Below are 27864 nucleotides of genomic sequence, written 5' to 3' on the forward strand. Positions count from 1 at the left end.
TCCAGAGCGGCGCAGGCTGGGGTGAGACTGGATAGACGTTTATAAGATGATGAGAGGAATAGATGGACAGACGATATATTTTTCCTGGGGGTTCAAATGTCTAAGGTGAGAGGAGATGAGAGCAGCAAGTTTGTTTCCTTAAATACCGTAGTGGGAAGCTGGAGCCTCTGCCTCAGGTGGGAGGCCCCACCAGTCACGTGATCCCATTTGCGCGCGCGCGCGCCCCCCCTCCCATTTAACCGCAGATGGGCAGCATCTGCGCGTCTGTTTCCGAGGCCCCGCCCTCCGGATGATGCAACAATCGCTTTGCGCATGCCCACTGTCTGCAGGTGGGCGGTGTTTTCCCTTCCGCTCAGTGCTGAGGCGGATCTTCTGCGGGATCGGCAAAGTGCCTCTCCTCTTGGGTCGCGGAGCCGGGGGTCGGGATCACTGTCTGCGGGCCGAAGATATCACTTTCCCATCAGTGAGTATAGAGACCGATTCGGAGCGGGGAGACCGATGTTGTCCGTGAGCCCCGAACTAAGGGCCAATTACTCATTTAGTACCCAGTTATCTGGGCCCGTCAGAAATGTGCAGACTTCACTGAATCTGCACTGAACGATTCAAACCAGGAGCCCAGACCGTCTATTTCCGCAGAATTGAAATGGGAGTCCCGCCAACAGGTCACGTGAGGCTGTTTACCGCAGCTCTGCCCCGCCCTCCCCTTTGTGACGCAAGATCACGTGGTGTGAGGTAAGGTCCCTAGATGGGTTGTGATGCTTCCTCCATGTTTTGGGGAATCTGATGTTGGCCCCTGAGTCCCGTTAACTTCCCCTTACTCGCCTCGCTTCCTGAGGCTCCTCGCATTTGTCCTTTGAGCTTCATGTCTGTTGTGTCTTCTCCCCGATTGGGCTGGGTGAGAAAGGGGAACATCCGGCTGACTGCTTTACCGACGGACTGGGAAGTCTAGAGGGGAGAATGGTTTCTGTGATATGCACATGGCCAAGTGGTTAAGCTGTTGAACTAGCAATCTGAAGGTCGTGAGTTCGAGCCTCAGTCCAGGCAGCATCTTGTGTCCGTGAGCAAGGCAGCACTTAACCACCCATTGCTCCTCCACGTTTATAACCCAGCGAATGTTGTTGGTGCAGTATGCACAAGACAAGATCTATACCCAAAGGTCTCTGCCATTCCTCGCAGATAGGGGCAGAATAGTTACCATGCAAAAGCGAGAAGTGTCCAGATGGGAAATTTTCTATGGTGTGTTGATAAAAATTTGGTGAGGGTCAAAGTAAATATGACAAAGTTCTTGTTGTTTGTTCTAAGTTTGTCATTTTAGAATCTTTTATACAGTAGTATGTACTATTCATTCAGTATCTGTGTATTGCTTGAGGACCATCAGTCATTAAACTTGATCCCTTATCCCACCTGGTTCCATCTGCTCATCCCTGCCCATCTTGTGCAACCTCTGTCCAGTCTCCTCACCCCCGCTTCGGTGATATGCATTAACCATCTGGGTCCACCTTGGTCCACCTCATCCTACCTCCTCAATGTTATATATCAGCAATCTTTCTTCTACCCTTTGTCTTCATTGTGAAGTGTTCTTTTGCACATTTGGCCTTGCTGAGTTATTTCCAGAATCAGTTTTTGTTAGCTGGAATGCCAGAGGGTCATCAGGTTCCAGTTCTGTTGTGCATTGGTGTGGAGATGCTAGTTTCTGAACTGTGACTGTCTGACACACTGCAGCATTTTACTGTCAGCAAAGAGTACTGGGAGAGTTGGTGCTTGGGCTATAATCCTGTGATCTACATTCCAGGCATGTGGAACTGTTGGTGTTTTGGCTTTGACTTTGGTTACTGCTTCTACAGATGAGGCTGGATGGTCGTCTTTCTGCAGTGAAGCAGAAATTTCGAGCAGTTGGACAATGGTTGTGGGGAAATCCCAGATTGCACTACACAGTGTGAGATATGGGGATGATATGTGAGACTCTCAGGGTCGGTGATTGGCAGGTTCAGCTGTGTGACTCTGTGAGGTTGGGTCCTGGGATATCACAGTTTTTGATCCCGGTAAAACGGACCCGGGGATCGAGCTGCTTGGGTTATGAGGTGTTGAGCGAGTATTTCTGTTCTGGGATCAGATGTTTGTTTCTGGAGTTCCTTTGGAAGCAATGACTGCTAATCTGAGGAGAGGATTAGTTCCTATTCCATCCTCACAGGGAGAGGCTATGAGTAAATGGGCTGTTCCGTGTTTACAACAGTAGAAATAGACCCGTGAGTTTGATGTTCAAACTGTGTTTGGAAATGTCTCCCCTCACTGTCACCTGTCTGTCACTCAATGAAAATCAAGCAGAATCTCAAGTTGCTGGAGATCTGCACTGAAAGCTGAAAATGTTCGCAGTCATTCTGATGAAAGGTTATTAACCCGAATTGTAATGTTTGGTCCTCTCCCCACAGCTGTTCCTTACCTGCTGAGCATTTCTGGTAATTCCAGTTTCTTTTTATTACATTCACCCTGGAATGGTTTATACTTCCTGAAATGGACCTGTTTTAAGCTGGGAATGGAAATGGCTTGTTCTGTGACAGTAGAACAGTAAAGAAAGCACAACTTTTCCCTGTAAATTGTCCTGCTACCAATTTGTCTGTTATTCCTGGAAATGTGTTCAGCACAGTTGTTGATAACAAGGTTTATAAGAATTATCTCAGGAATGATCAGCTTTATCTATGAGGAGCATTTGATGGTTCTGGACCTGTGCTCAGTGGAGTTCAGAGGGACGGTGGGGTTGGTGGGGGATGTATAGTTGAGTAAACCTACCGAATGCTGAAAAGCCTGGATACAGTGGACATGGAGAGGTTGTTTCCATTAGACGGAGAGTCTGTGATCTGACAGCACAGTTTCAGAATAAAGAGGCTTCCCTTAAAAACTAAGATGAGGTGTCTGATCTGTGGAAGTTGTTGCCGCAGAGGCTGGTTGAGTCTGCCATTTGGGTGTATTTATGACAGAGATTAATATATTCATGACTGCTAAGTAGCTTCAGGGTTACAGGAGGAAGGCAGGAATATGGTGTTGGAATAACAATCAGCCATTTTGGGTGGTGGGGCAGACCAGATGGGTTCCTGTGTCTTGTGTCTTATGTCTTACCATGACTGAATGATGGCTCCTTCTTATCCCATATCGTTTTGTGAAGTGTGAGTGACAATAAAAGATTGTTCACTGAGATCATTATATCTCCCTTCAACGTTTAAATTTGAGTCCGTTTTGTTCTTAGTAACATGAAGCAGAAATGTTTGGTTCTTCTTTGTACTGTTAATGAGCTTCATTATCTTTCCTGTTAAAGTTAGACCTGCGGTGAGAGATTTATTGGAAGAAAAACCCCAACTGGAAGCAAACCACGACTGAAGACGAGGGAACAGCAACAAGTGAACCAGCCCGAGGATTGAGAGCATCAACTGGAGAGAACCCAGTGATTCAGTCAGGAGAAAGTTTGGTGAGTCTCATTTACTCAAACACTGGACCTTGAGACATTACATTACATACCTGTGCAAAGGAAGGTAGGAAATAGTTGGAGTGAGACTGAATGTGCCCAGAGGTACCAATTATACCTCTGTCAGACCCAGTTGCAATCACTCCAGGTCTGGTAATGTGCTTCCAGCAGCCCAGCCCTTTGAAACCACTCCCATTCTATTGAAGTTGAATATGGATAAAGTCACTCAGAGACTGTATAAGTACAAATTCTTTATTCCAAGCTGCGGGGCTGACTCAGTTAGTTGTTCAAACAGGAACAGTCTGTGACTGTTCCCACCCAATTCACTAACTGACTAACAATTCCCCTTACACCACAGATATATCCGTTCAGATATGCCCCACACAAGAGATCCTGGAGCCAAAGTTATTTACTACATGACAGCCCCTAAAGACAAATTACAAAATAGTCATAATGGCTTACACACACAGAACAGACTGAAGCTGTCCTATCTCTACGCACGACCATATAATAATTACAGCACGGAAACAGGCCATCTCGGCCCTTCTAGTCTGTGCCGAACTCCTACTTTCACCTAGTCCCACCGACCTGCACTTGATTCATAACCCTCCATTCCTTTCCTGTCCATATATCTATCCAATTTAACTTTAAACGACAGCATCGAACCTGCCTCAACCACTTCTGCTGGAAGCTCATTCCACACAGCTACCACTCTCTGAGTAAAGAAGTTCCCTCTCGTGTTACCCCTAAACTTTTGCCCTTTAACTCTCAACTCATGTCCTCTTGTTTGAATCTCCTCCACTCTCAATGGAGAAAGCCTATCCACGTCAACTCTATCTATCCCCCTCATAACTTTAACCACCTCTATCAAATCCCCCCTCAACCTTCTAGCCTCCAAAGAATAAAGACCTAACTCTGTAACTTAGGAGATGAAACCCAGGCAACATTTTAGTAAACCTCCTCTGTACTCTCTCAATTTTATTGACATCCTTCCTATAATTCGGTGACCAGAACTGTACACAATACTCCAAATTTGGCCTCACCAATGCCTTATACAATTTCAATATTACATCCCAACTCCTATACTCAATGCTCTGATTTATAAAGGCCGGCATACCAAAAGCTTTCTTCACCACCCTATCCACATGAGATTCCACCTTCAGGGAACTATGCACCATTATTCCTGGATCCCTCTGTTCTACTGCATTCTTCAATGCTCTACCATTTACCATGTATGTCCTATTTTGATTAGTCCGACCAAAATGTAGCACCTCACATTTTTCAGCATTAAACTCCATCTGCCATCTTTCAGCCCACTCTTCTAATTGGCCTAAAACTCTCTGCAAGCTTTGAAAACCTACTTCATTATTCACAGCTCCACCTATCCCAGTATCATCTGCATACTTACTAATCCAATTTACTACCCCATCATCCAGATCATTAATATATATGACAAGCAACACTGGACCCAGTACAGATCCCTGAGGCACACTGCTACACACCGTCCTCCAATCTGACACACAGTTATCCACTAGTACTCTCTGGCGTCTCCCATCCAGCCACTGCTGAATCCATTTTACTACTTCGATATTAATGCCTAACGATTGAACCTTCCTAACTAACCTTCCATGTGGAACCTTGTCAAAGGCCTTACTGAAGTCCATGTAAACAACATTCACCACTTTACCCTCGTCAACTTTCCTAGTAACCTCCTCAAAAAATTCAATAAGATTTGTCAAACATGAGCTTCTACGCACAAATCCATGTTGACTGTTCCTAATCAGACCCTGTCTATCCATATAATTATATATACCATCTCGAAGAATACTTTCGATCAATTTACCCACCACTGACGTCAAACTCACAGGCCTATAATTGGTAGGTTTACTCTTAGAACCCTTTTTAAACAATGGAACCACATGGGCACCTTTTACTCTCTGTTTATCCTTAATGGAGCAAACAACTTTGTTATCTTTTTCTTCCTTATTCCCTACATCTTGTCCTTACTCCTTGTATCTCTTCCTCTGCCTTCTGTTTCCTCACCTGAAGCCTTGCCTTGTCTTGCTGGTAACTCTCGCCTCGCCTGAAGTTCTCATCTCACCTTGCATTGCCTGAAGCCTTGTCTTGTCTTGCTGGTAACTCTCGTCTCCCCTTGCTTTGCCAGAAGCCTTGCCTTGTCTTGCTGGTAACTCTCGCCTCGTCTCGCCTGCTGTCTTGTCCTGGAGCCACCATGTACCTAGCTCCCTTCCTGTCCCTTGCCTCCGCCCAGATAATCCAGGCCGTCTTGCCGTTACCTGGGGTTGGTTCTGAGCCTTCCTGTCCCTTGCCTCCATCGGGTAAGCCAGGCTGTCTTGCCGTTACCTGGGGTTGGTTCTGTCCCTTCCTGTCCCATGCCTCCTGGTGATCCGCGCCCTGCTCAGGAGGAGCCTTCCTAGCCTCAAGCCTAAAGACTCCAGCCTCCTGCCTGCCCCCTGCCAAGCCTCGCCTCAAGGCTCCTGCCCCCTGCCAAGCCTCGCCTCAAGTCTCCTGCCTTCTGCCAAGCCTTGTCCTTACCTGGTTCTGGTGTCCGAGCCAGAGGCAAGACCCAGGTACTGGATCCTTGTCCAGTCTCTGGCTTGGAGTCCATCCTGCCTCCTGCCAAGCCTCGCCTATAACCTCAAGGCTGAAGACTCCAGCCTCTTGCCAAGCCAAGTCTCTAGCCTCTAGCCTCAAGCCTGAAAACTCCAGCCTCCTGTCTCCTGCCAAGCCTCGCCTCTAGCCTCAAGCCTGAGGATTCCAGCCTCGTCCTTGCCTAATTCTGGGGTCCGAGCCAGAAGCAAGACCCAGGTACTGGGTCCTTGTCCAGTCTCTGGCTCGGAGTCCAAGCCCGGGCTCCTAGCTCTCTTGTCCAGTCCTGTTCCAGGTTCCTGGTTTTCCTGTCAATGTCCTGGCCATCGCCCTGTATCCTAGTCCTGTCCCTAGTACTTCAGTGTCTGTGTCTTACACTTGGATCTGTTCCCAGCCACCACCGTATGACCCTTCTCTAGATGGTACCTCTATGTATTGCTGCAAAAAACTATCTTGCACACATTTGACAAACTCCAAACCATCCAGCCCGTTTACAGAATGGGCTTCCCAGTCTATGTGTGGAAAATTAAAATCTCCCATAATCACAACCTTCTGCAAATATCCGCTATCTCCTTACAAATTTGCTCCTCCAGTTCTCGGTCCCCATTAGCTGGTCTATAATACACCCCTACAAGCATCACTACACCTTTCCTATTTCTCAATTCCACCCAAATAGCCTCCCTGGATGAGTCCACTAATCTATCCTGCCAGAGAACCGCTGTTATATTTATATGACAAGCAATGCAACACCTCCCCCTCTTGCCCCTCCTATTCTATCACACCTGAAGCAACGAAATCCTGGAACAATTAGTTGCCAATCACACCCCTCCTGCAACCACGTTTCACTAATAGCTACAACATCATATTTCCAGGTATCAATCCATGCTCTAAGCTCATCCTTACTTACAATGCTCCTAGCATTAAAATAGATGCATTTAAGAAACATCCACCTCTTACTCTCTGTTTATCCTTAATGGAGCAAACAACTTTGTTATCTTTTTCTTCCTTATTCCCTACATCTTCGGTCTGAGTGTTCCCGATCTCTGTCCTCTACCTATCCTCCCTCACACACTGTCTACTAGCTTTCTCTGTTTGTGAACTAACCTCCTCTCTCCTAGTCTCTTTAATTTGATTCCCACTCCCCAAACATTGTCATTTAAAGTCACCTCAGTAGCCCTCACAAAACTCCCCACCAGGATATTGGTCCCCCTAGGATTCAAGTGTAACCCACCCTTTTTGTACAGATCACACCTGCGCCAAAAGAGGTCCCAATGATCCAAAAACTTGAATCCCTGCCCCCTGCTCCAATCCCTCAGCCACGCATATATCCTCCACCTCATTGCATTCCTACTCTCACTGTCGCGTAGCACAGGCAGTAATCCCGAGATTACTAGCTTTGCGGTCCTTCTTCTCAACTCCCTATATCACGGCCTCTCGCTCCTCTGCCTCCCACTTCAGGATATCTTGGACACGATCAGAAATATCCCGGACCCTGGCACCAGGGAGGCAAACTACCATCCGGGTCTCTGGACTACGTCCACAGAATTGCCTATCTGACCCCCTTAATATCGAGTCCCCTATTACTACTGCCCTCCTCTTCTTTTCCCTACCCTTCTGAGCTACAGGGCCGGACTCTACAGGGCATGAGTGCACAGGGAGATAAAGCATCCTGAAACCCTAGCCAGCTACCTTCAAGAAGAAATATGGCTCAGCACGGCTTAGCACATCTGTTGATCATCAGCAGTTTCTTTCAGAAAAACAGGCTGCTGTTGTTTAAGGTTGTATTAACCCTTTTACATACTTTATCATTCCCTCCTTTTGATCTTAATATGATCAACAAAGCAGTAATTTTTTACAGAGAAAGCAACTGAGTACAGCATTGACTTATCAGTGGGTAAAAACAGCATACAACAGGTATGTACAACTATTAGGCCATAATGCAATATCTCGCCCTACGTATTACTGAACAGACCTTCGAAGACACCATTTTGACACTTCAGTGAACCGGTGTAAATCCTGCCCTACTTTCTTGATGCTATCAATCTCCTTGGCAGTGTGCTCGGAGAGGGATGTAATGTTAGTAGAGTCATCAGGGATATAGGTGCAGCATTCTGTGTCAATAATAGCACAGGTTCCCCCTTTCTCAGCCAGGATAAAATCTAAAGCCTTACGATTCTGTAGGGCTGTTTGCCAGATTGCAATCATGTCAGTGGATATTTCTGTTACTAGGGCCTGTGTTTCTGTCAGGACCCCTGCAGTATTATTGGCCAGCTCGCCAGAAAAGTGATCATCCAAAATCGCTCAGTCTCAGTTATTCCTCTCCGCTGCTGGGCACCTGCAAGTATGGCCAGGATGCATGTTTCCCTGTATAGAAAGTTCCGTTTGGTGGGGGCCTGAGATACCGTCCCTCAAAACACTGACAGCCACAGTCATCTCTGACTGAACCACAGTTCCTCACCTCACTTCCCCGGGTGTTATTTGAGAAAGCCCAGGCTGAGAGTTCCTCACTCTGGTTGAGCGGGATTACTGACATTGGAATCATAGTTTTACTATGCTGGGGAATTTCGGCACAAACCCAGCAGGCCCCTAGTTCTACCTGTTTGGCACAGGTGTGACAGAGAGACAGAAAGGTGTTAACATGGGATCTCCTGGATGCTGGGGTGAGCCCTCTCAGGAACATAAACACGAATACCACCATCACCCAATACATTCTCCTTTAGTCCGAGAGAGTCCTTCTACTCAGTTCCTTCAGTAACATGTTTGTAGTCTGTTTGATGTATCCACCGAGATTGCCCCTTCAGTTTCACAGCCGTGGGAGTGGTCAGTAACACCTGATGTGGTCCTCTCCACCGAGGTCCGAGTTTCCCTCGATCCCAGTTCTTGATCAGGACAAAATTCCTAAGTTCTATGGTGGGATAGTCCCTCCTCTCTGTGGGGTAGTTCTCTTCCTTGTAAGTCTGTCGTACCTGCGAATGTAATGCTTGGAGAATTTTGGTTAGTTGGCATATATATTTCCCCATCTCTTCCCCCAGGGTATGCAAATCCAATTTTACTAGTAGACTTTCTGGGAGCAATGGTACACAAGGTCTTGGTCCCCAGGGTGTCCTCATGGGCCGTCCGTAAAAGATTTCAGCTGATGACAACTCTGTTTTCCCCTGTGGGGTAACCCTCATGTGAAATAGGGCTAACGGTAGGACCCTCAACCAAGTGAGTCCAGTCTCCACTGTTAGTTTAGCCAATTTACTCTTCAGAGTGCCGTTGGCTCTTTCTGCTATGCCAGCGGCCTGTGGGTGGTGTACACAGTTTAATTGTTGCTTCATAGCTAGTTTGTTACATACCTCTTCGTTTAGCTTCACCACAAAGTGTGGGTCATTGTCAGACCTCAGTATCTCAGTACCTGGGAATTACTTCCCATAATAATACCTTCATAACAGTCATAGCAGTATTATTGGTAGTTGGAATAGCTTCAATCCATCTACTAAATGCATCTATAATAACTAAGCAGTATCTGTAGCAATGTATTCTTGGCAATTCAATAAAATCAACTTGTAGACACGAGGAGGGTTCACCTGGTAAGGGAGTCGTACCCGGTGTGCAGAGTACAGGTTACCAACCATTCCCTCCTTTCCCAGAACCACAGAACACTACAGCAGAGAAAACAGGCCATTCAGCCCTTCTCGTCTGTGCTGAAACTTTATTCTGCTTGTCTCGTTGTCCTGCAACCAGTCCATAACCTACAGACCTCTCCCATCCATGTATCTATCCAAATTATTCTTAAAGCTTAAGAGTGAGCCCACATTTACCACGTCAGATGGCAGCTCGTTCCTTGCTCCCACTGCTCCGTGACTTAAGCAGAACAGTTTACCCAGACATGCGGGAGGTACGTACTTTTCAGGGGGACGCCTCTGAGGAGCAGCGCAAACTGTGTTCCCAGATGGGGTGCCAGAAAGACCCCGACCTAGGTTTTTGTATCACCCCAGCAGGACAGGTTTGTGTTCCTACACAGTTTTTACCAATATTGGTCAATTATATACATATAAGAAGAAGAATGAGGGGAGATATGATAGAGGTTTACAATATTATGAGGGGCATAGACAGAGTAAATGCGAGTAGGCTTTTTCCACAGATTAGGAGAGATAAATATGAGAGGACATGGCTTTAGGGTGAAAGGGGAAAGGTTTAGGGGTAACATTAGGGGGAACTTCTTCACTGAGAGACACAATTGAGAGCATCCTGACTGGCTGCATCACTGCCTGGTATGGGATCTGTACTTCCCTTAGTCGCAGGAACCTGCAGAGAGCAGTGCGGACAGCCCAGCGCATCTGCAGATGTGAACTTCCCACTATTCAGGACATTTACAGCGACAGGTGTGTAAAATGTTCCCATCCCAGACTTCTCCAACCGTCTGAGGTGAAAGAGGTGCTGCTATTCTTTCCTCACAACACCGCCGGTATGTACAGACAACGTGAGATCCTTGGTGAGGTGATGGGACTATGCACTGCCAGCAGCGGTGGTCGAGGCAGATACAATAGGGTCTTTTAACAGCCTCTTAGATAGGTACATGGAGCTTAGAAAAAATAGTGGGCTATGCGCTAGGGAAAGTCTAGGCAGTTTCTGGAGTAAGTTACGTGGTTGGTACAACATTGTGGGCTGAATGGCCTGGAATATGCTGTAGATTTCTATGTTCTATTTTGAACAGCGAAATAACTTCTGTTCCTTAATCTGTACAGGGTCCATGATTTTAATGCTGCTCTTCCACCCTTTGTCCATATCCTGAGTAAATAGAGATGAAAAAATATTCATGATCTCCCCCATCTGCTTTGGTTCCACACGTGATTGCCATTCCGGTCTTCCAGAGGACCAACTTTGTGCCTTGCAATCCTTTTGCTTTTAATCTATCTCTAGAATCCCTGAGGATTATCCTTCATCTTTTCTGTGCCAGCAACCTCATGCCTTCTTTTAGCCATCCTGATTTATTTCTGATGTGTTCTCTTGCATTTCTTATACTCCATAAGAACCTGCCTGCCTATCCCTGTTCTGCAACTCCATTTGTGCTTCACCAGGGTCTCAATATCTCTTGAAAACCAAGGTTCCCTACAGTTTCTATCTTTACCTTTTATTCTGAGAAGCACATACCCGCTTTGTACGATCAAAATTTCACTTCGAAGGCCTCTCATTTACCAAGCACACCTTTGCCATAAAGCAGCCTGTCCCAGTCCACAGTTGCCAGATCCTAGTGTCATAATTCCAGGTGTTGATCCATGCCGTGAACACATCCGCCTTTCCTACACTGCTCGTTGTATTGAAATATACAGGGCTCAGCATATTCACTGCACCATGCTCAACTTTTTCATTCCTGACTTTGTCTGAGAACTGAACAACATCTGTCTCCACAACCCCTCCACTATCTGTTCTGTTATTCAGGCTCCCATTTCCCCTGCAACTTTAGTGTCACCCCCTTGCCCCCACCTCCCACCATGCAGCTCTATCACCCCTTTGGCTTTCATCTCCCAGATCAATAAAAAGGAGGTGCATACCAGGTACAGGCAGATAGGAACAAATGGGGTACTTATGAAGTACAGGAAATTCAAGTGAACACTTATGAAAGAAATAAAACAAGGCATGAGGTTGCCCCAGCAGACAACGTGAAGGAGAATCCTCAGGGATTCTGCAGATATGTAAAGAGAGAAAAGATCGTAAGGGAAAAAATTAATCTTCTGCAGGATCAGAATGATAATCCATCTGAGGAGACAAAATAGATGTGGGAGATATTTTTTGCATCCATATTTACACAGGAGATGGACACAGAGTCTATAGAAGTGAGGCAAAGCAGCATCAACTTCATGGACCCTGTACAGATTACAGAGGTGGAGGTGTTTGCTGTCTTAAGGCAAATTACCATGGATAAATCACCAGTGCCTGACAAGTTGTTCCCTACGACCGTGCAGAAGACAAGTGCAGAAATTGTCAGGGCCCAATCACAGATATTTAAATAATCCTAAGTGACAGGTGAGTTACTGGAGGATTGGAGGACAGCCAATGTTGTTCCGCTGTTCAAGAAAGGATCTAAAAATAAACTAAGAAATTGTACGTTGGTGAGCTTGACATAAGTAGGGGGAAAGTTATTGAAATGTATGTACAGGAACCGGATATGTAAGTATTTGGATAGATGTGGACTGATTAAGTACAGGCAGCATGGCGTTGTGCACGGTAGGTCATGTCTAACCAATCTTATGGAGTCTTTCGAGGAAGTTATCTGAAAGTGGATGAAGGCAAGGCAGTGGATGTTGTCTACGTGCACTTGACAAAGTCTCATATGGGAGTGGGTCAAGAAGGTTCAGTCACTCAGCATTCAAGATGAGATCGTAAATTGGATGAGACACTGTCTTTGGGAGAAGCCAGACTGTGGTAGCAGATGGTTGCCTCTCTGACCGGAAGCCTGTGACTAGTGGTGTGCCACAGGGATCAGTGCTGGATCTGTTGCTGTTTGTCATCTATATCAGTAATCTGGATGATGGTGTGGTTAACTGGATCAGCAAATTCATGGATGACACCAAGACTGGTGGTGTCGTGGACAGCGAGGAAGAGTATAATGGCTTGCAGTGCGATCTGGACCAGCTGAATGATGGGTTGAGAAATTGAAAATGGAATTTAATGCAGACAAGTGCGAGGTGTTGTACTTTGGTAGGATCTACCAGGGTAGGTCTTACACAGTGACAAGTAGGGCACTGAGGAGAGTTGTAGAAGAAAGGAATCTGGGAATACGGGTCCATAATTCATGGCAGGTGGTGTCACAGTTCGATTAGGATGGAAAGAAAGATTTTGGCACGTTAGCCTTCATAAACCAAAGTACTGAATACAGGAGATTGATGTTATGTTGATGTTGTCAGGACTTTATTCCTTGGAACGTAGAAGATTGAGGGGAGATTTGATGGAGGTATATCACATTCTGAGGGTTATAGATAGGGTAAATGCAAGCTGGGTTTTTCCACTGAGATTGGGTGGGACTACAACCAGAGGCCATGAGTTAAGGGTGAAAGGTGAAACGTTAAGGGGAACATGAGGGGAAACTTCTTCACACAGATGGTCATCCAGGTGTCAAATGAACAGCCAGCACAACTGCTGCATGTGAGCTCCATTTTAAAATTTAAGAGGTTTGTATAGGTACCTGGATGGTAGAGGTATGGGAGTAGACAGTTTAAATAGCTCGGCACCAACTAGATGGCCTGAAGGGTCTGTTTCCATAAAGTACTTTTCTATGACTGCAACAAGAACCTTAAATAATACTAATATTCACTCTAATTCCTTTTACAACTGTGCAGACCAACCATACATTTCAGCAGGAGATATTTACATGGCGTTAAAACTGTGGCACTTTAAATTAAGAGTACATAAAAGAAAATCCCAGCTGCAAGTTAACAAAGGCTATTTGTGTGAGAGTGTTTCAGCTACTGTGGGGCCAGGAACCCATGCAGCTCAGTGGGAACAGGGAATAATACCAATGGAGAGAGTCAAACTGAGCCAGGTCACAGATAGGAGATGGCAGAAATGCCCCATTCTTATAGAGAGAAGAAGAGCATCAGGGAATTGATGGTCATTCCAGATACCAGCACTGTGCCCAGTTAGAAGATGATTTCTGTCTCCAATTTGGGTTGAACTTCACTGTAACAGTGTGATGTCAGATCACACCTTGACAACTCAAGTGATCTCATCCGAAATGTTGTCCTTCCCCACTGATGGATTTTGTAAATCTTTTTTCAGGTCAAAAACACCAAGGAATTTATCTACAAGAATCTCGAGAACAACACACCAGTTTTGCTGTCCCTGTCCAGATATTGAAGAAGTGGAGCAAAGGATTCACTCGATCATCCTTCCTGCTCAGACTGTGGGGAGGGAATCACTCGGTCAATTCAACTGAAGGTACATTAGCAAGTTCACACTGGGACAAGGCCATTCGCCTGTTCTCAGTCTTCCCACCTGTGGACACACCAGTCAGTTTACACTGGGCAGAGGCTGGTCATCTGCTGAATTGGTGGGGAAGAATTCACTCGGTCATCTGACCTAATGGTTCACCAGCGAGTTCATACTGGGGAGCGGCCATTCACCTGCTCAGTGTGTGGGAAGGGATTCACTTGCTCATCTAAGCTGAAGGTACATCAGCGAGTTCACACTGGAGAGAGGCCATTCACCTGCTCGAACTGTGGGAAGGGATTCACTTTGTCATCTCACCTGCTGAGACACCAGTCAGTTCACACCGGGGAGAGGCCGTTCACCTGCTCAGTCTGTGGGAAGACATTCACTCAGTCATCCACCCTCCAGAGACATCAGCGAGTTCATACTGGGGAGAAGCCATTCACCTGCTCAGACTGTGGAAAGGGATTCAGTCGGTCATCCTCCCTATTGGCACACCAGTCAGTTCACACTGGGGAGAGGCCGTTCACTTGCTCAGAATGTGGGAAAGGATTCACTCAGTCATCCGAACTACTGGAACACCAGTCAGTTCACAGTGGGGAGTGGCCATTCACCTGCTCAAACTGTGGGAAGGGATTCACTCGGTCATCTACCCTCATGGCACACCAGCGAGTTCACACCGGGGAGCGGCCGTTCACCTGCTCAATCTGTGGGAAGGGATTCCATCGATCATCCAACCTTCATAGACACCAGCGATTTCACACTGGGAAGAGGCCGTTCACTTGCACAGACTGTGGGAAGGGATTCACTCGGTCATCCGACCTACAGAGTCACCAACGAGTTCACACTGGGGAGAAGCCGTTCACCTGCTCAGACTGTGGGAAGAAATTCATTTCGTCATCTCACCTACTGAGACACCAGTCAGTTCACACTGCAGAGAGGGATTTCACCTGCTCAGTCTGTGGGAAGGGATTCACCCAGTCATCTGAACTACTGGCACACCAGTCAGTTCACAGTGGCGAGTGGCCATTGACCTGCTCAGACTGTGGGAAGAGATTCACTGGGTCATCCACCCTAATAGCACACCAGCGAGTTCACACCGGGGAGCGGCCGTTTACCTGCTCAGTCTGTGGGAAGGGATTCACTTGCTTATCTAAGCTGAAGGTACATCAGCGAATTCACACTGGAGAGAGGCCATTCACCTGCTCGATCTGTGGGAAGGGATTCACTTTGTCATCTCACCTACTGAGACACCAGTCAGTTCACACTGGGGAGAGGCCGTTCACCTGCTCAGCTTGTGGGAAGACATTCTCTCAGTCATCCACCCTACAGAGACACCAGCGAGTTCACACTGGGGAGAAGCCATTCACCTGCTCAGACTGTGGAAAGGGATTTAGTCGGTCCTCCTCCCTATTGGCACACCAGTCAGTTCACACTGGCAAGAGGCCGTTCACCTGCTCAGACTGTGGGAAAGGATTCACTCAGTCATCCGACCTACAGAGTCACCAGCTAGTTCACACTGGGGAGATGTTGTTCACCTGCACAGACTGTGGGAAGGGATTCACTCAGTCATCCGACCTACAGAGCCACCAACGAGTTCACACTGGGGAGATGCTGTTCACCTGCTCAGACTGTGGGAAGAGATTCACTTTGTCACCTCAGCTACCGAGACACCAGTCAGTTCACTCTGGGGAGTGTCTGTTCACCTGCTCTGACTGTGGGAAGGGATTCACTCAGGCATCTCACCTGCTGAGACACCAGTCAATTCACACTGCAAAGAGGAATTTCACCTGCTTAGAATGTGGGAAGAGATTATCTCACTCTTCCACCCTCCAGAGACATCAGCGAGTTCACACTGGGGAGAGGCCATTCACCCGCTCAGACTGTGGGAAGGGATTCACTCGGTCATCCACTCTGATGGCACACCAGCAAGTTCACACAGGGGAGCGGCCGCTCACCTGTTCAGACTGTGGGAAGGGATTCACTTGCTCATCTAAGCTGAAGGTACATCAGCGAGTTCACACTGGAGAGAGGCCATTCACCTGCTCAGAATGTGGGAAGGGATTCACTTTGTCATCTCACCTACTGAGACACCAGTCAGTTCACACTGGGGAGAGGCCATTCACCTGCTCAGCCTGTGGGAAGACATTCACTCAATCATCCACCCTACAGAGACACCAGCGAGTTCATACTGGGGAGAAGCCGTTCACCTGCTCAGACTGTGGAAAGGGATTCAGTCGGTCATCCTCTCTTTTGGCACACCAGTCAGTTCACACTGGGGAGAGGCCGTTCACCTGCTCAGACTGTGGGAAAGGATTCACTCAGTCATCCGAACTACTGGCACACCAGTCAGTTCACACTGGGGAGTGGCCGTTCACCTGCTCAAACTGTGGGAAGGGATTCACTCGGTCATCTACCCTAATGGCACACCAGCGAGTTCACACCGGGGAGCGGCCATTCACCTGCTCAGTCTGTGGGAAGGGATTCTATCGGTCATCCAACCTTTATAGACATCAGCGATTTCACACTGGGGAGAAGCCATTCACCTGCACAGACTGTGGGAAGGGATTCACTCAGTCATCCGACCTACAGAGTCACCAACGAGTTCACACTGGGGAAAAGCCGTTCACCTGCTCAGACCGTGGGAAGGGATTCACTCTGTCACCCGAACTACTGGCACACCAGTCAGTTCACAGTGACGAGTGGCCATTGACCTGCTCAAACTGTGGGAAAGGATTTACTTTATTATCTCACCTACGGAGACAGCAGTCAGTTCTCACCGGGTCGAGGCCAATCACCTGCTCAGACATTGGGAAGAGGTTCTCTCAGCCATGTCCACCAAATGTGCATCATTGAGTTCACACTGAGGAGACGCCATTCACTTGCTGTGATTGTGGGAAGGGATTCACTCAGTAATCCAACCTTGTGACACACTACGGGGCTCACACTGGGGATAAAGTTTCAATGAGCTGCATGCTGGATATTTGTCCATCACCATTGCTGAATGCAATTTTGAGAGTGACTGTCGGTGCTGAACTCTGCAATTATTGCTGCTGCTCACCACACCCAGTTCTGCATCTTGGTCACTGGGCATGAGAGGAGTTTCTTCTGCTGCACATTCACCTTTAATGGGACTGGAGTTTAATATTCTGGGTCTGTGACAAATACATCAGTTCTATTTTGAAGTCTGTCTCCGGTACTTAGTGAATTTATAACACACCTAATGTAGAGTAAAGATGCAACTCAGGCCGGCTGGACCCTGCCAGTGATTCTGTTCCACGACGGTCTTTTAAATCCTCCCTTGTTGTTCATCTCTCTCTCCCTGTGGGATGGGTTCCAAACAGTCACCACTCTGTGGGTGAAGAGGTTTCCCTTGAACTCTCTGCAGTCTGAAGAAGTCAAGCTGACTGCAGTTCTGTTTGAGATGTTCTTCACCCTTCTAATCTCTGGGCTGAGGAAGAATGACATTGGTAGATAACCTCCTTATTCATGGCTCACTTCCACATTATGGGTCATTTTCCCTGCTTCTAAAAGGTTGTTGGAAAACACCACTGTCCTCTAAAGACTGAAATCAAAATGGGAAACCATTAGTTGGATGTTCAGTGAAGTAGGGTCAGAAACCAGAGGCAGGTCTGCACAGGGCAGAGTTTGGGGCTCTGGACGATGGTCAGGGTAAGAACGTATGATGAGGAGAAGGGAATCAGTAGCGGGGTCGTGGCAATGAATGACAGAGTAACAACATTTGGAAGCTGATTGACAGAGAAAATCTTTCGGTTGTCTGACTGATGACACAAACAATACCTGTGGTGAGATGCTCCACTGGTCGAGGGACATGTGTGTGTTGGGAATGGTTTTATCTATTGAAGGAGTTGTTCCTGATTGTTTATACTGTAATATTATATCTGAATGGTTATTATGGATTGTCCTATCTGAATAAATGTCTTGATTTTCATATAATTTGTATGGTTTTGACTCTAAAACTGGATCTGGCTTGAATTTATGGTGCCTTTATGGAGTGATGGAGGGCATTCATGAGTTTGTATTTTAAAGCAAGAGTTTGGTGAATGATATTTGCCACTTGATTGTATCTTTGTAAGTGATCAAATTGCATTAAACTGCTGCAGGATCCTGGAATGTGTTGAATCGTGTCTGGTTTCTCTTGGCATTTTCTGCACTTACTGCCTTGTTTGTTTATATTTCATGTATTTTCGAGTTTTTTTTTTCCCCTTTTGTTAACCACCTTGTCCTGTATTTCTGCAAGGAACCCCTCTGTTTCTGGGAAGAGGTCTCCAACTCTCAGTCAGGTGCTCGATGCTTCCTTGTCACCATCTCGTCTGCTCAGATCATTGGGATGTCTCCCATGGAGGGTCATACTCATTCCACTGGTTAATGTTTTCTTCAATCGTGATGATTCATTTTTCTGAGTTGGCCTCTCATTTAAGTTTTCTGGTCTGTATTTCTTATCACGATTGCATATACACACATGGAGTGCTGAATCCTGTTCACTTTTGTTGAAAATATACACTTACTGTTGTGTGATTTTTTATTTCATGTGTGTTATTTCTCTTCCTCCTTCTGTCGAAGGTAGTGTTAATCTAAGTGTGCTTGAGTGTAAATAGGCTTTTCTAAAGTTCTTATTTATCTTTGTAAATTTTACTGATTGAAATGGGACAAAGATATTTTTATATAGAAAAGTCAATGTCGGTATTGATGAAAGTGTTTACTGCCTTCGTTGTATTTGTTAACTTTGAGGTCTGTTTGGCAGGTTTTTTTAAAGCCTTGAACTCAATTTTGTCAAGTATCACTATGACTATGACTTCCTATTTTCTTTGCTTGTGGATATTCCAGAGACGTGGGTATCAAGAGTCCCGATGAAGGGTCTTGGCCCGAAATGAGGATTCCCATCTATAGATGCTGCCTGACATGCTGAGCTCCTCCAGCACTTTGTGTGTAGTTCTCTAGATTTCTACCATCTGCAGGTCCTGTTGATTCCCAGATACTTACATGTTTCTTGAAAGAACAAGCTGGTAGTGGGGTTCTACGGCTCTGTTTGTAAAATATTAAATAAAATTAGAAAGAGGTGACAGAGGGTTGGAAGGTGTAGAATCTGTGGGTAGAATTAAGGAACAGCAAATGTCAAAAAAAATCCCTGATGGGATTTGTATGGAGACCTCCAAACAGTAGTAAGTATGTGGGCCACAAATTACAATAGGATATAGAAAATGTGTGCCAAAAGGGCAATGTTACAGTAGTCATGGGGGATTGTCATGCAGGTGACTAGGAAAATTAGCATGGTGTTGGTTTCAAGAGGAGGAATTCCTAGAGTTCCTACAAGATGGTTTTGTAGAGCAGCTCATGGTTGAATCCACTTGGGGATCAGTTATGTTTGGGGAACAAAGGTGATGAACTGAGAGCTTGGATACATACATGGAATTATGATGTAGTGGCTATTACAGAGACTTGGCTGGCACCAGGGCAGGAATGGATTCTCAATATTCCTGGATTTCAGTGCTTTAAAAGGGATAGAGAGGGTGGAAAAAGGGGAGGAGGGGTGGCATTACTGGTCAGGGATACTATTACAGCTACAGAAAGGGTGGGTAATGTAGCAGGATCCTCTTTTGAGTCAATATGGGTGGAAGTCAGGAACAGGAAGGGAGCAGTTACTCTACTGGGGGTATTCTATAGGACCCCTGGTAGCAGCACAGATACAGAGGAGCAGATTGGGAGGCAGATTTTGGAAAGCTGCAAAAATAAGAGGGTTGTTATCATGGGTGACTTTAACTTCCCTAATATTGATTGGCACCTGATTAGTTCCAAGGGTTGAGATGGGGCAGAGTTTGCTAAGTGTGTCTGGGACAGATTCTTGTCACAGTATGTGGACCGGCCGACCAGGGGGAATGCCATACTAGATCTAGTACTAGGTAATGAACCGGGTCAGGTCACAGATCTCTCAGTGGGCAGACAGTGACCACCACTCCCTGGCCTTTATAATTATCATGGAAAAGGATAGAATCAGAGAGGACAAGAACATTTTTAATTGGGGAAGGGCAAATTATGGGGCTATAAGGCTAGAACTTACGGCTGTGAATTGGGATGTTGTTTTTGCAGGGAAATGTACTATGGACATGTGGTCGATGTTTAGAGATCTCTTGAAGGATGTTAGGGATAAATTTGTCCCGGTGAGGAAGATAAATAATGGTAGGGTGAAGGAACCATGGGTGACAAGTGAGGTGGAAAATCTAGTCAGGTGGAAGAAGGCAGCATAAATGAGGTTTAGGAAGCAAGGATCAGATGGGTCTATTGAGGAATACAGGGAAGCAAGAAAGGAGTTTAAGAAGGGGCTGAGAAGAGCAAGAAGGGGGTATGAGGAGGCCTTGGCGAGTAGAGTAAAGGGAAACCCCAAGGCATTCTTCAGTTATGTGAAGAACAAAATGATGACAGGAGTGAAGGTAGGACCAATTAGAGATAAAGGTGGGAAGATGTGCCTGGAGGCTGTGGAAGTGAGCGAGGTCCTCAATGAATACTCCTCTTTGGTATTCACCAATGAGAGGGAACTTGATGGTGAGGACAATATGAATGAGGTTGATGTTCTGGAGCAGGTTGATATTAAGGGAGAGGAGGTGTTGGAGTTGTTAAAATACAATAGGACAGATAAGTCCCCGTGACCTGACGGAATATTCCCCAGGCTGCCCCACGAGGCGAGGGAAGAGATTGCTGAGTCTCTGGCTAGGATCTTTATGCCCTCGTTGTCCATGGGAATGGTACCGGAGGATTGGAGGGAGGTGAACATTGTCCCCTTGTTAAAAAAGGTAGTGGGGATAGCCCGGATAATTATAGACCAGTGAGCCTTGCGTCTGTGGTGGGAAAGCTGTTGGAAAAGGTTCTTAGAGATAGGATATGTGCGCATTTAGAGAATCACGGTCTGATCAGGGACAGTCAGCTTGGCTTTGTGAAGGGCAGATCGTGTCTAACAAGCCTGATAGAGTTCTTTGAAGAGGTGACCAGGCATATAGATGAGGGTAGTGCAGTGGATGTGATCTATATGGATTTTAGTAAGGCATTTGACAAGGTTCCACATGGTAGGCTTATTCAGAAAGTTAGAAGGCATGAGATCCAGGGAAGTTTGGCCAGGTGGATTCAGAATTGGCTTGCCTGCAGAAGGCAGAAGGTGGTGGTGGAGGGAGTACATTCAGATTGGAGGATTGTGACTAGTGGTGTCCCAAAAGCATCTGTTCTGGGACCTCCACTTTTCGTGATTTTTATTAATGACCTGGATGTGGGGGTAGAGGGGTGGGTTGGCAAGTTTGCAGATGACACAAAGGTTGGTGGTGTAGATAGTGTAGAGGATTGTCAAAGATTGCAGAGAGACATTGATAGGATGCAGAAGTGGGCTGAGAAGTGGCAGATGGAGTTCAAAGTAAATGGCAGGATACTTGGTAGTGTGGAGGAGCAGAGGGATCTCGGGATACATGTCCACAGATCCCTGAAAGTTGTCTCACAGGTGGATAGGGTAGTTAAGAAAGCTTATGGGGTGTTAGCTTTTATAAGTCGAGGGACAGAGTTCAAGAGTCACGATGTAATGATGCAGCTCTATAAAACTCTGGTTAGGCCACACTTGGAGTACTGTGTCCATTTCTGGTTGCCTCACTATAGGAAGGATGTGGAAGCATTGGAAAGGTTTTTTACTCAGAGAGTGGTTGGTGCGTGGAATGCACTGCCTGAGTCAGTGGTGGAGGCAGATACACTAGTAAAGTTTCAGAGACTACTAGACAGGTATATGGAGGAATTTAAGGTGGGGGGTTATATGGGAGGCAGTTGTTTGAGGGTTGGCACAACATTGTGGGCTGAAGGGCCTGTATTGTGCTGTACTGTTGACATTGGAGAAGGAGAAGCTAAAGTCAGATGTGAAATGAAGAGAATTAGAGAGGAATGAGAGAAAACTTGTCAAAATTGATTTGCAAAGAACACGGGCAGGGATGAAAACAGAGCAGCCATGGCAGGAATTTCTGGAAGCAATTCGGAAGGCACAGGATATATACAGTGGCATGTAAATGTTTGGGCACCCCTGGTTAAATTTCTGTTACTGTGAATAGCTAAGCGAGTAAAAGATGACCTGATTTCCAAAAGGCATAAAGTTAAACATGATACATTTCTTTAGTATTTTAAGCAAGATTACATTTTTATTTCCATCTTTTACAGTTCCAAAATAACAAAAAAGGAAAAGGGCCGGAAGCAAAAGTTTGGGCAACCTGCATGGTCAGTACTTAGTAACACCCCCTTTGGCAAGTAAACGCCTTTTGTAGGCAGCTAAGAGTCTTTCAATCCTTGTTTGGGTAAATTTCTGGGTTCAGTCATTAGCAGCAAAGCACTGACTGTGGAAATTACAAATCAGAATATTATTAGAGTCACAGAGACCAGCAGGTCTCTGGTGTAGACTCAGCAGTACTGTTCCTTTTAGAAACAGGCCCTTCGGCCCTTCTAGTCAATGCCGACCTGTTTTGGTTGTTACTGCCAAGTCCAACTACCTGCACCATAGCTTCCATACACCTCCCATCCATGTCATCACCCAAATTTCTCTTTAGTGTCTAAATCGAACCCACATCCACCACTTCCACTGGCAGCTCATTCCACACTCCCACCAAACTCTGAGTGAAGAATTCCCCTTCAGACTCCCCTCAAAGAATTCACTTTCACCCTGAACTTATGTCCAATGTGGGGGTGAGAGGGAAGACGGGGTGGAGAGGGAAGACAGTAAGGGGAGGGGGTGGTCGAGCACGGAGGGGGAAATAGAGCAGAGAGTTTATACTTAATGTGTTTCAGGAAAAGTACTTGTTTGAACTTACTTGCTTCAAACCTACTATCCATACCCTGTACATTCTCAACTAAGTTATTGATCAAGATGGCAAGTAGCAATGTTCAAAGTTCAAAGTACATTTTATTATCAGAGTACATATGTCACCACATACAACCCTGAGATTCTTTTTCCTACAGGAACACTTAGCAAATCTATAGAATAGTAACAGGATCAATGAAAGATCAAGTAGAGCATAGAATTCAACAAACTGTGCAAATGCAAATATAATTAAATAGCAATGAATAATGAGAGCAATGGGGTGTAACCCTGGGGAACCCCACTAGGCACGGGCATTGAGTCCAATAAACAGCCTCCCACCATCACCCTCTGCTTCCTACCATCAAGACAACTGTGCATCCAGTTAGCCAGCTCTCCCTGGATCCCATGTGATCTAACTTTCCACAGCAACTTACCATGCTGAACCGTGTCAAAGGCTTCATCGATGCTCGTGTCGGCCACGATCCTCGGACAGAGGTGTCACTGATCAGAGGGCACAGATTTAAATAGAGGACGAAGAGGTTTAGCGGGATCTAAGGAAGAGATTTTTCACTCAGAGGGCAGCTGAAATCTGGAACTCACTGTCCGAGGTGGTGATGGAGGCAGGTCCCTTCACAACATTTAGGAAGTGGATGAGCATTGAAACTGCTGAGATGCAGTCGGCTATGAACCAAGTGCTGATAAATGGGACCAGTGTAGACAGTGAGTGGATGGTCAGAACAGGTATGGCCGGCCAAAGGCCTGTTTCCGTGCTGTGTGATCCACCACTCCGGACATGACAAATTAACAATGGTGGCACCGCAAGGCATGGATTTCAAAACTCCACAGCCCTCTCCAACCTGAAATAAACCAGACTGAACCCCGTTGTCACCATTGTGAATATCCGTTTCTGTCAAGTTAACAATGAGATTGGTCACTACAGCTAAACAACTGGCAATTGATGAAGTTCCTGTGTCGTCTTCCATTAATGTTGTTTCCTTACAACAAAACTATCAGAATCAGGTTTATTATCACCAGCATGTGAAATTTGTTAACTTAGCAGCAGCAGTTCAATGCAATACATAACCTAGCATAGATAAATAATAATAAAATAAATACATTAAAACATTGTAAATAACCAAGTAAATCAATTATGTGTAATGAATAGATTATTGAAAATGTGCAAAAACAGTAACATTGTATATTTAAAAAGTGAGGTAGTGTCCAAAGCTTCGAAGTCCATTTAGGAATCGGATGGCAGAGGGGAAGAAGCTGTTCCTGAATCACTGAGTGTGTGCCTTCAGGCTTCTGTATCTCCTACCTGATGGTAACAGTGAGAAAAGGGCATGCCCTGGGTGCTGGAGATCCTTTATAATGGACGCTGCCCTTCTGAGACACCGTTTCCTAAAGATGTCCTGGATACTTTGTACGCTAGTGCCCAAGATGGAGCTGACTAGATTTTCAACCTTCTGCAGCTTCTTACGGTCTTGTGCAGAAGCCCCTCCATTTGAGACAGTGATGCAGCCTGTCAGAATGCTCTCCACGGTGCAACTATAGAAGTTTTTGAGTGTATTTGTTGACATGCCAAACTGCTTCAAACTCCTAATCCTTTCACTGTGTCAGAATCCGGCCCCTTGTAACTTGAACCATCTCACTGAGGGTCTGATGGAGACACAACCCCTGCCCTCTGCACATGTGATCACATCTCCCCTGATTCTGACATTTCAAATACCCTCAGAATGGTTTTCTGATTCGGTCTGAAGGTTATGGTACATTCAGCTCATCTTCAGACCTGACAAACCATGTCTTCCCACAGCTGGTTCCACCTGTAGGTGTGTCCTCTTTCCTCCACCTCCAGGGAAGCTGCATCTCCAGACAAACTCCTCACTTGAGACCATTATCTATACCCGTGACACAGGAAATCACATCACTGTCACTCTCCCGATACTGTGTCTCACCTGCTCACCTCCGGGTATCCTCCCTCAACAAGCTTCTTCCTCAGTCGCCATCTGTGAGATTATATTAAAAACACAATTAAAATGGTCTATCAGACAGCTGCTGTACCCCTCCACCCCTGACCATGCTTTGCTGCTTAAAACTCTCCCTCCTCAGCCCCTTCCCAATTCCCTTCTCCTTTGCAAACTCCAGATATGCCACCAGATCCGAATCTATTGTAAGGGCATTTATATCCAAAAGAGGCTGAACAAATCGTTCTCTGATACAGAGGTTACTGACACCCCACCGCCATCCCAATCTGCTCCAACAGCCCATGAAGGCAACAGTGACAGCTCTTTCCAGAATCTGGGGCTTTGTAACAAACACAATTGTTAACAGCAAAATTAGTCAGTAATTCATATGAAGAGAGAATTGTTGCTTCCTGAAAGGACATCCCACTTTCTCACAACAGACCTCATTCCCTCCCTTTCAGGCCTAGGGTTCCACACCCTTCCGACCACTCACCCCACACCCACATTGCACCCATAACCTCTACCCACACACACAGACAGATCCCCTTCACCCCAAACCCCCTCCCAGCCTGGGAACCACAACTAACTGATCCCACAGCCCGGGCTCGGGCGCAAAGCTAAAACCGGGACTGCGGGACCGGAGAGCCCGGAGCCTGCAGCCGTCCGGCAGAACTCGGTCCTGGGCCCTTTCCAACTGCAGCAAACCCCCGATTTACACAATCCCCCTTACTTCCCTCCGAGGGAAGTTGGGGCGTTTGTGAAGCGTCTCCTGCGGCCGGAGTCTGATGTGTCGCTGAGAGGTAGGAGGAGACCGCTCGGCCCGTCAGTTTGATGCCGGTTCCCCGGGGAGGGAGAGGGGGATTTTATTGAAAGGATGAAGACGGTGAGAGAGGGGGCGGACAGGATGTTTGTCCCGGTGGGGACAGGAGGGGCTCATCTGTGGAAATGTCTGAGCCCACGGTGGTGGCGATTCACCACATTGGGGGGCAAACACCGGCAGACTGTTGCCCTACAAGCGGGGCCAATGGTCCGGGCAAAGTGACAATTATTTGTGTTTTGTTGAGATTGTACCGGGAATATGGTGTAAAATCCCGCTCCCCACACTAACACGGGTTATACAGACCAAAGAACAAACTGCCGGAGGAACTCAGTGGGTCGGGCAGCATCTGTGGAGGGAAATGGACCGTCAACATTTCGGGCCGAGACCCTCCCTCTGGACTGAGAGTGGACGGGAAATAGTCAGAGAAAAGAGGTGAGGGGTGGGGATGGGGCAAGAGCTGGGGAGTGAGAGGTGGATCCAGGTGAGGGGGAGGTGGGAAGGTGGAAATAGTGACAGGGTGGGAGGTGAGTGGTTGGGGCAACACGGGGCTGCAGAAGATGGAAATTAATTCAATAGGGGGTTAACAAAGAGGTTAGAGAGTATTTGTTATGGAGAGTGCAATGAAGATTCACCAGACTGATCCCTGGGGTGGTGGGGTCATCATATGAAGAAAGATTAAATGTGATAACCCTTTCATTTAGAGAATCAAGAACTGAGAGGTGATCACATTGAAATGCACAACATCATTACCGGTTGAACCAGGGATCCCAGTCTCTGAAAAAGGGGGTGGACTCTCCGGGACTGAGATGAGGGGAAATGTCTCCACTTCGAGAGTGGTGAATGTCTGTAAATCCCCACTGCAGAGGGCAGTGAAGACTCAACGATTGTCCTCACATAAAACAGAGGCCAGCAGATGTGTGGAGACCGGAGGGATCGAGGAAATGAGGATCGGGCAGAAACATGGGCTGAGATGGGAGAGCAGCTGTCATCTTGTTGATGGTTAGAGGGGCCTCCTGCTGTTTCCCACTTGATGTTTCAGTGTTCCTGTCCAATAAGGCCGGAGGAATGTGAATAGAAATGAGTATTTATACACATAGACTGATTTGAATGAAACTTGCACATTTCCAGTTTGGTTCTGAATTGTGTGTCGGACCGGGATGGGAATCGAGCCTGTAACTCTGTGATCCGGAGGTGGAGGGGGAAGATATGGAGGAAAAAGGTAACTATGTATCTGGTGTAAATATGGAATAATGTAGGAAATGCGGCGGATGGGTCGGACAGCGTGTGAGGGGCGAGGATCAGAGTCACCGGTTCAAGTGGGAGACCCTCCACCCGTCACCTGATCCCGTTTCCTGTTCACGTTTTCTGCAGATCTGCAGCATCTGTGGGTCACTGCTCTACATGTACGTGTAGCTTCATCTTTCGGCCAATCAGACAAGGCAGTGAGATCCGGATCTGTCACGTCCTCTCATTGTGGGTGGACAATATGTTTTTATTTGCAATATTTTCAGCATGTTCATTCCACTGTTTTTACCTGCTGAAGTGCAGCCAATGTTTCTGGATGTATGACCCATTTATGTGAGAATTTAGCCTTTTGTATTTATCTGAGCTTCTCATAAATGTGTACAGTTTAGTTAAGCTTCACTCCAGAATTTCCAAAGCAACAACCCAATCAGTCAAATAGTTCCACACAATTAAAATAGTTTGTTACATTTTTTCTTTTCTTTTTCAATATTTTTGTTAATTTTCACATAGGGATACAGAGTACATGGAGATATATATTATGAATCAAAAAAGAGATAATATAGTACTGAATATATTATATTTAGATCACACTTGCAATCTTGGAACCCCATATTCACAATCAAGCACATAAATTAATTAAGTTGTAATTTGAATTGTATTAATTTTATTATAAAAAAGTAGAATCTAAACCCACTACCAAGATTGAAGCTGTTTGGTAAAGAAAAAAAGACAGAAAAAAATCCTTATCGCATAGTAATTTATGTTATTAGCCAACATCTGTACTTTAACAGCAAATCAAAGGTTTTGAAAGTAGTTCAGAAAATGGTCCCCACATTGTTTGAAAGTCTTAGTTAGGATCAGAAATTGAACAGATCTTCTCTAAATTTAAGCACAACATAACAACACATAACTATTGAGCGTGAATAAGCGAAGCAACATCCTTCCATTTAAGCAACACCGCCCTCCTAGCAATAAGAGAAATAAAAACCAGTATATGCAAATCAGATGCCTCCAACGTTATGCCTTT

At 46.1% G+C, this 27864-nt stretch overlaps 1 protein-coding gene across 4 annotated transcripts; it reads left to right on the top strand.

Annotated features, from left to right (window-relative positions):
- The first annotated feature begins 335 nt into the window (after nucleotides 1-335).
- Nucleotides 336-19490, top strand: LOC134342117 (zinc finger protein 850-like). Of its 4 annotated transcripts, none has more exons than XM_063040053.1 (3): nucleotides 336-463; nucleotides 3311-3460; nucleotides 13826-19490. In XM_063040053.1, the coding sequence occupies exon 3, from the start codon at nucleotides 14129-14131 to the stop codon at nucleotides 16829-16831; it is 2703 nt and encodes a 900-aa protein (XP_062896123.1). In that variant the 5' UTR covers nucleotides 336-463; nucleotides 3311-3460; nucleotides 13826-14128; the 3' UTR covers nucleotides 16832-19490. The 4 variants fall into 4 exon arrangements, with proteins under 4 accessions (XP_062896123.1, XP_062896127.1, XP_062896125.1 ...); XM_063040057.1 differs by having other exon boundaries at nucleotides 359-463; nucleotides 3315-3460; XM_063040055.1 differs by lacking the exon at nucleotides 336-463 and adding an exon at nucleotides 477-732.
- The last annotated feature ends 8374 nt before the right edge of the window (nucleotides 19491-27864 follow it).

This window comes from Mobula hypostoma, unplaced genomic scaffold, assembly GCF_963921235.1.
Source record: "Mobula hypostoma unplaced genomic scaffold, sMobHyp1.1 scaffold_45, whole genome shotgun sequence".
NCBI lineage: Eukaryota > Metazoa > Chordata > Chondrichthyes > Myliobatiformes > Myliobatidae > Mobula > Mobula hypostoma.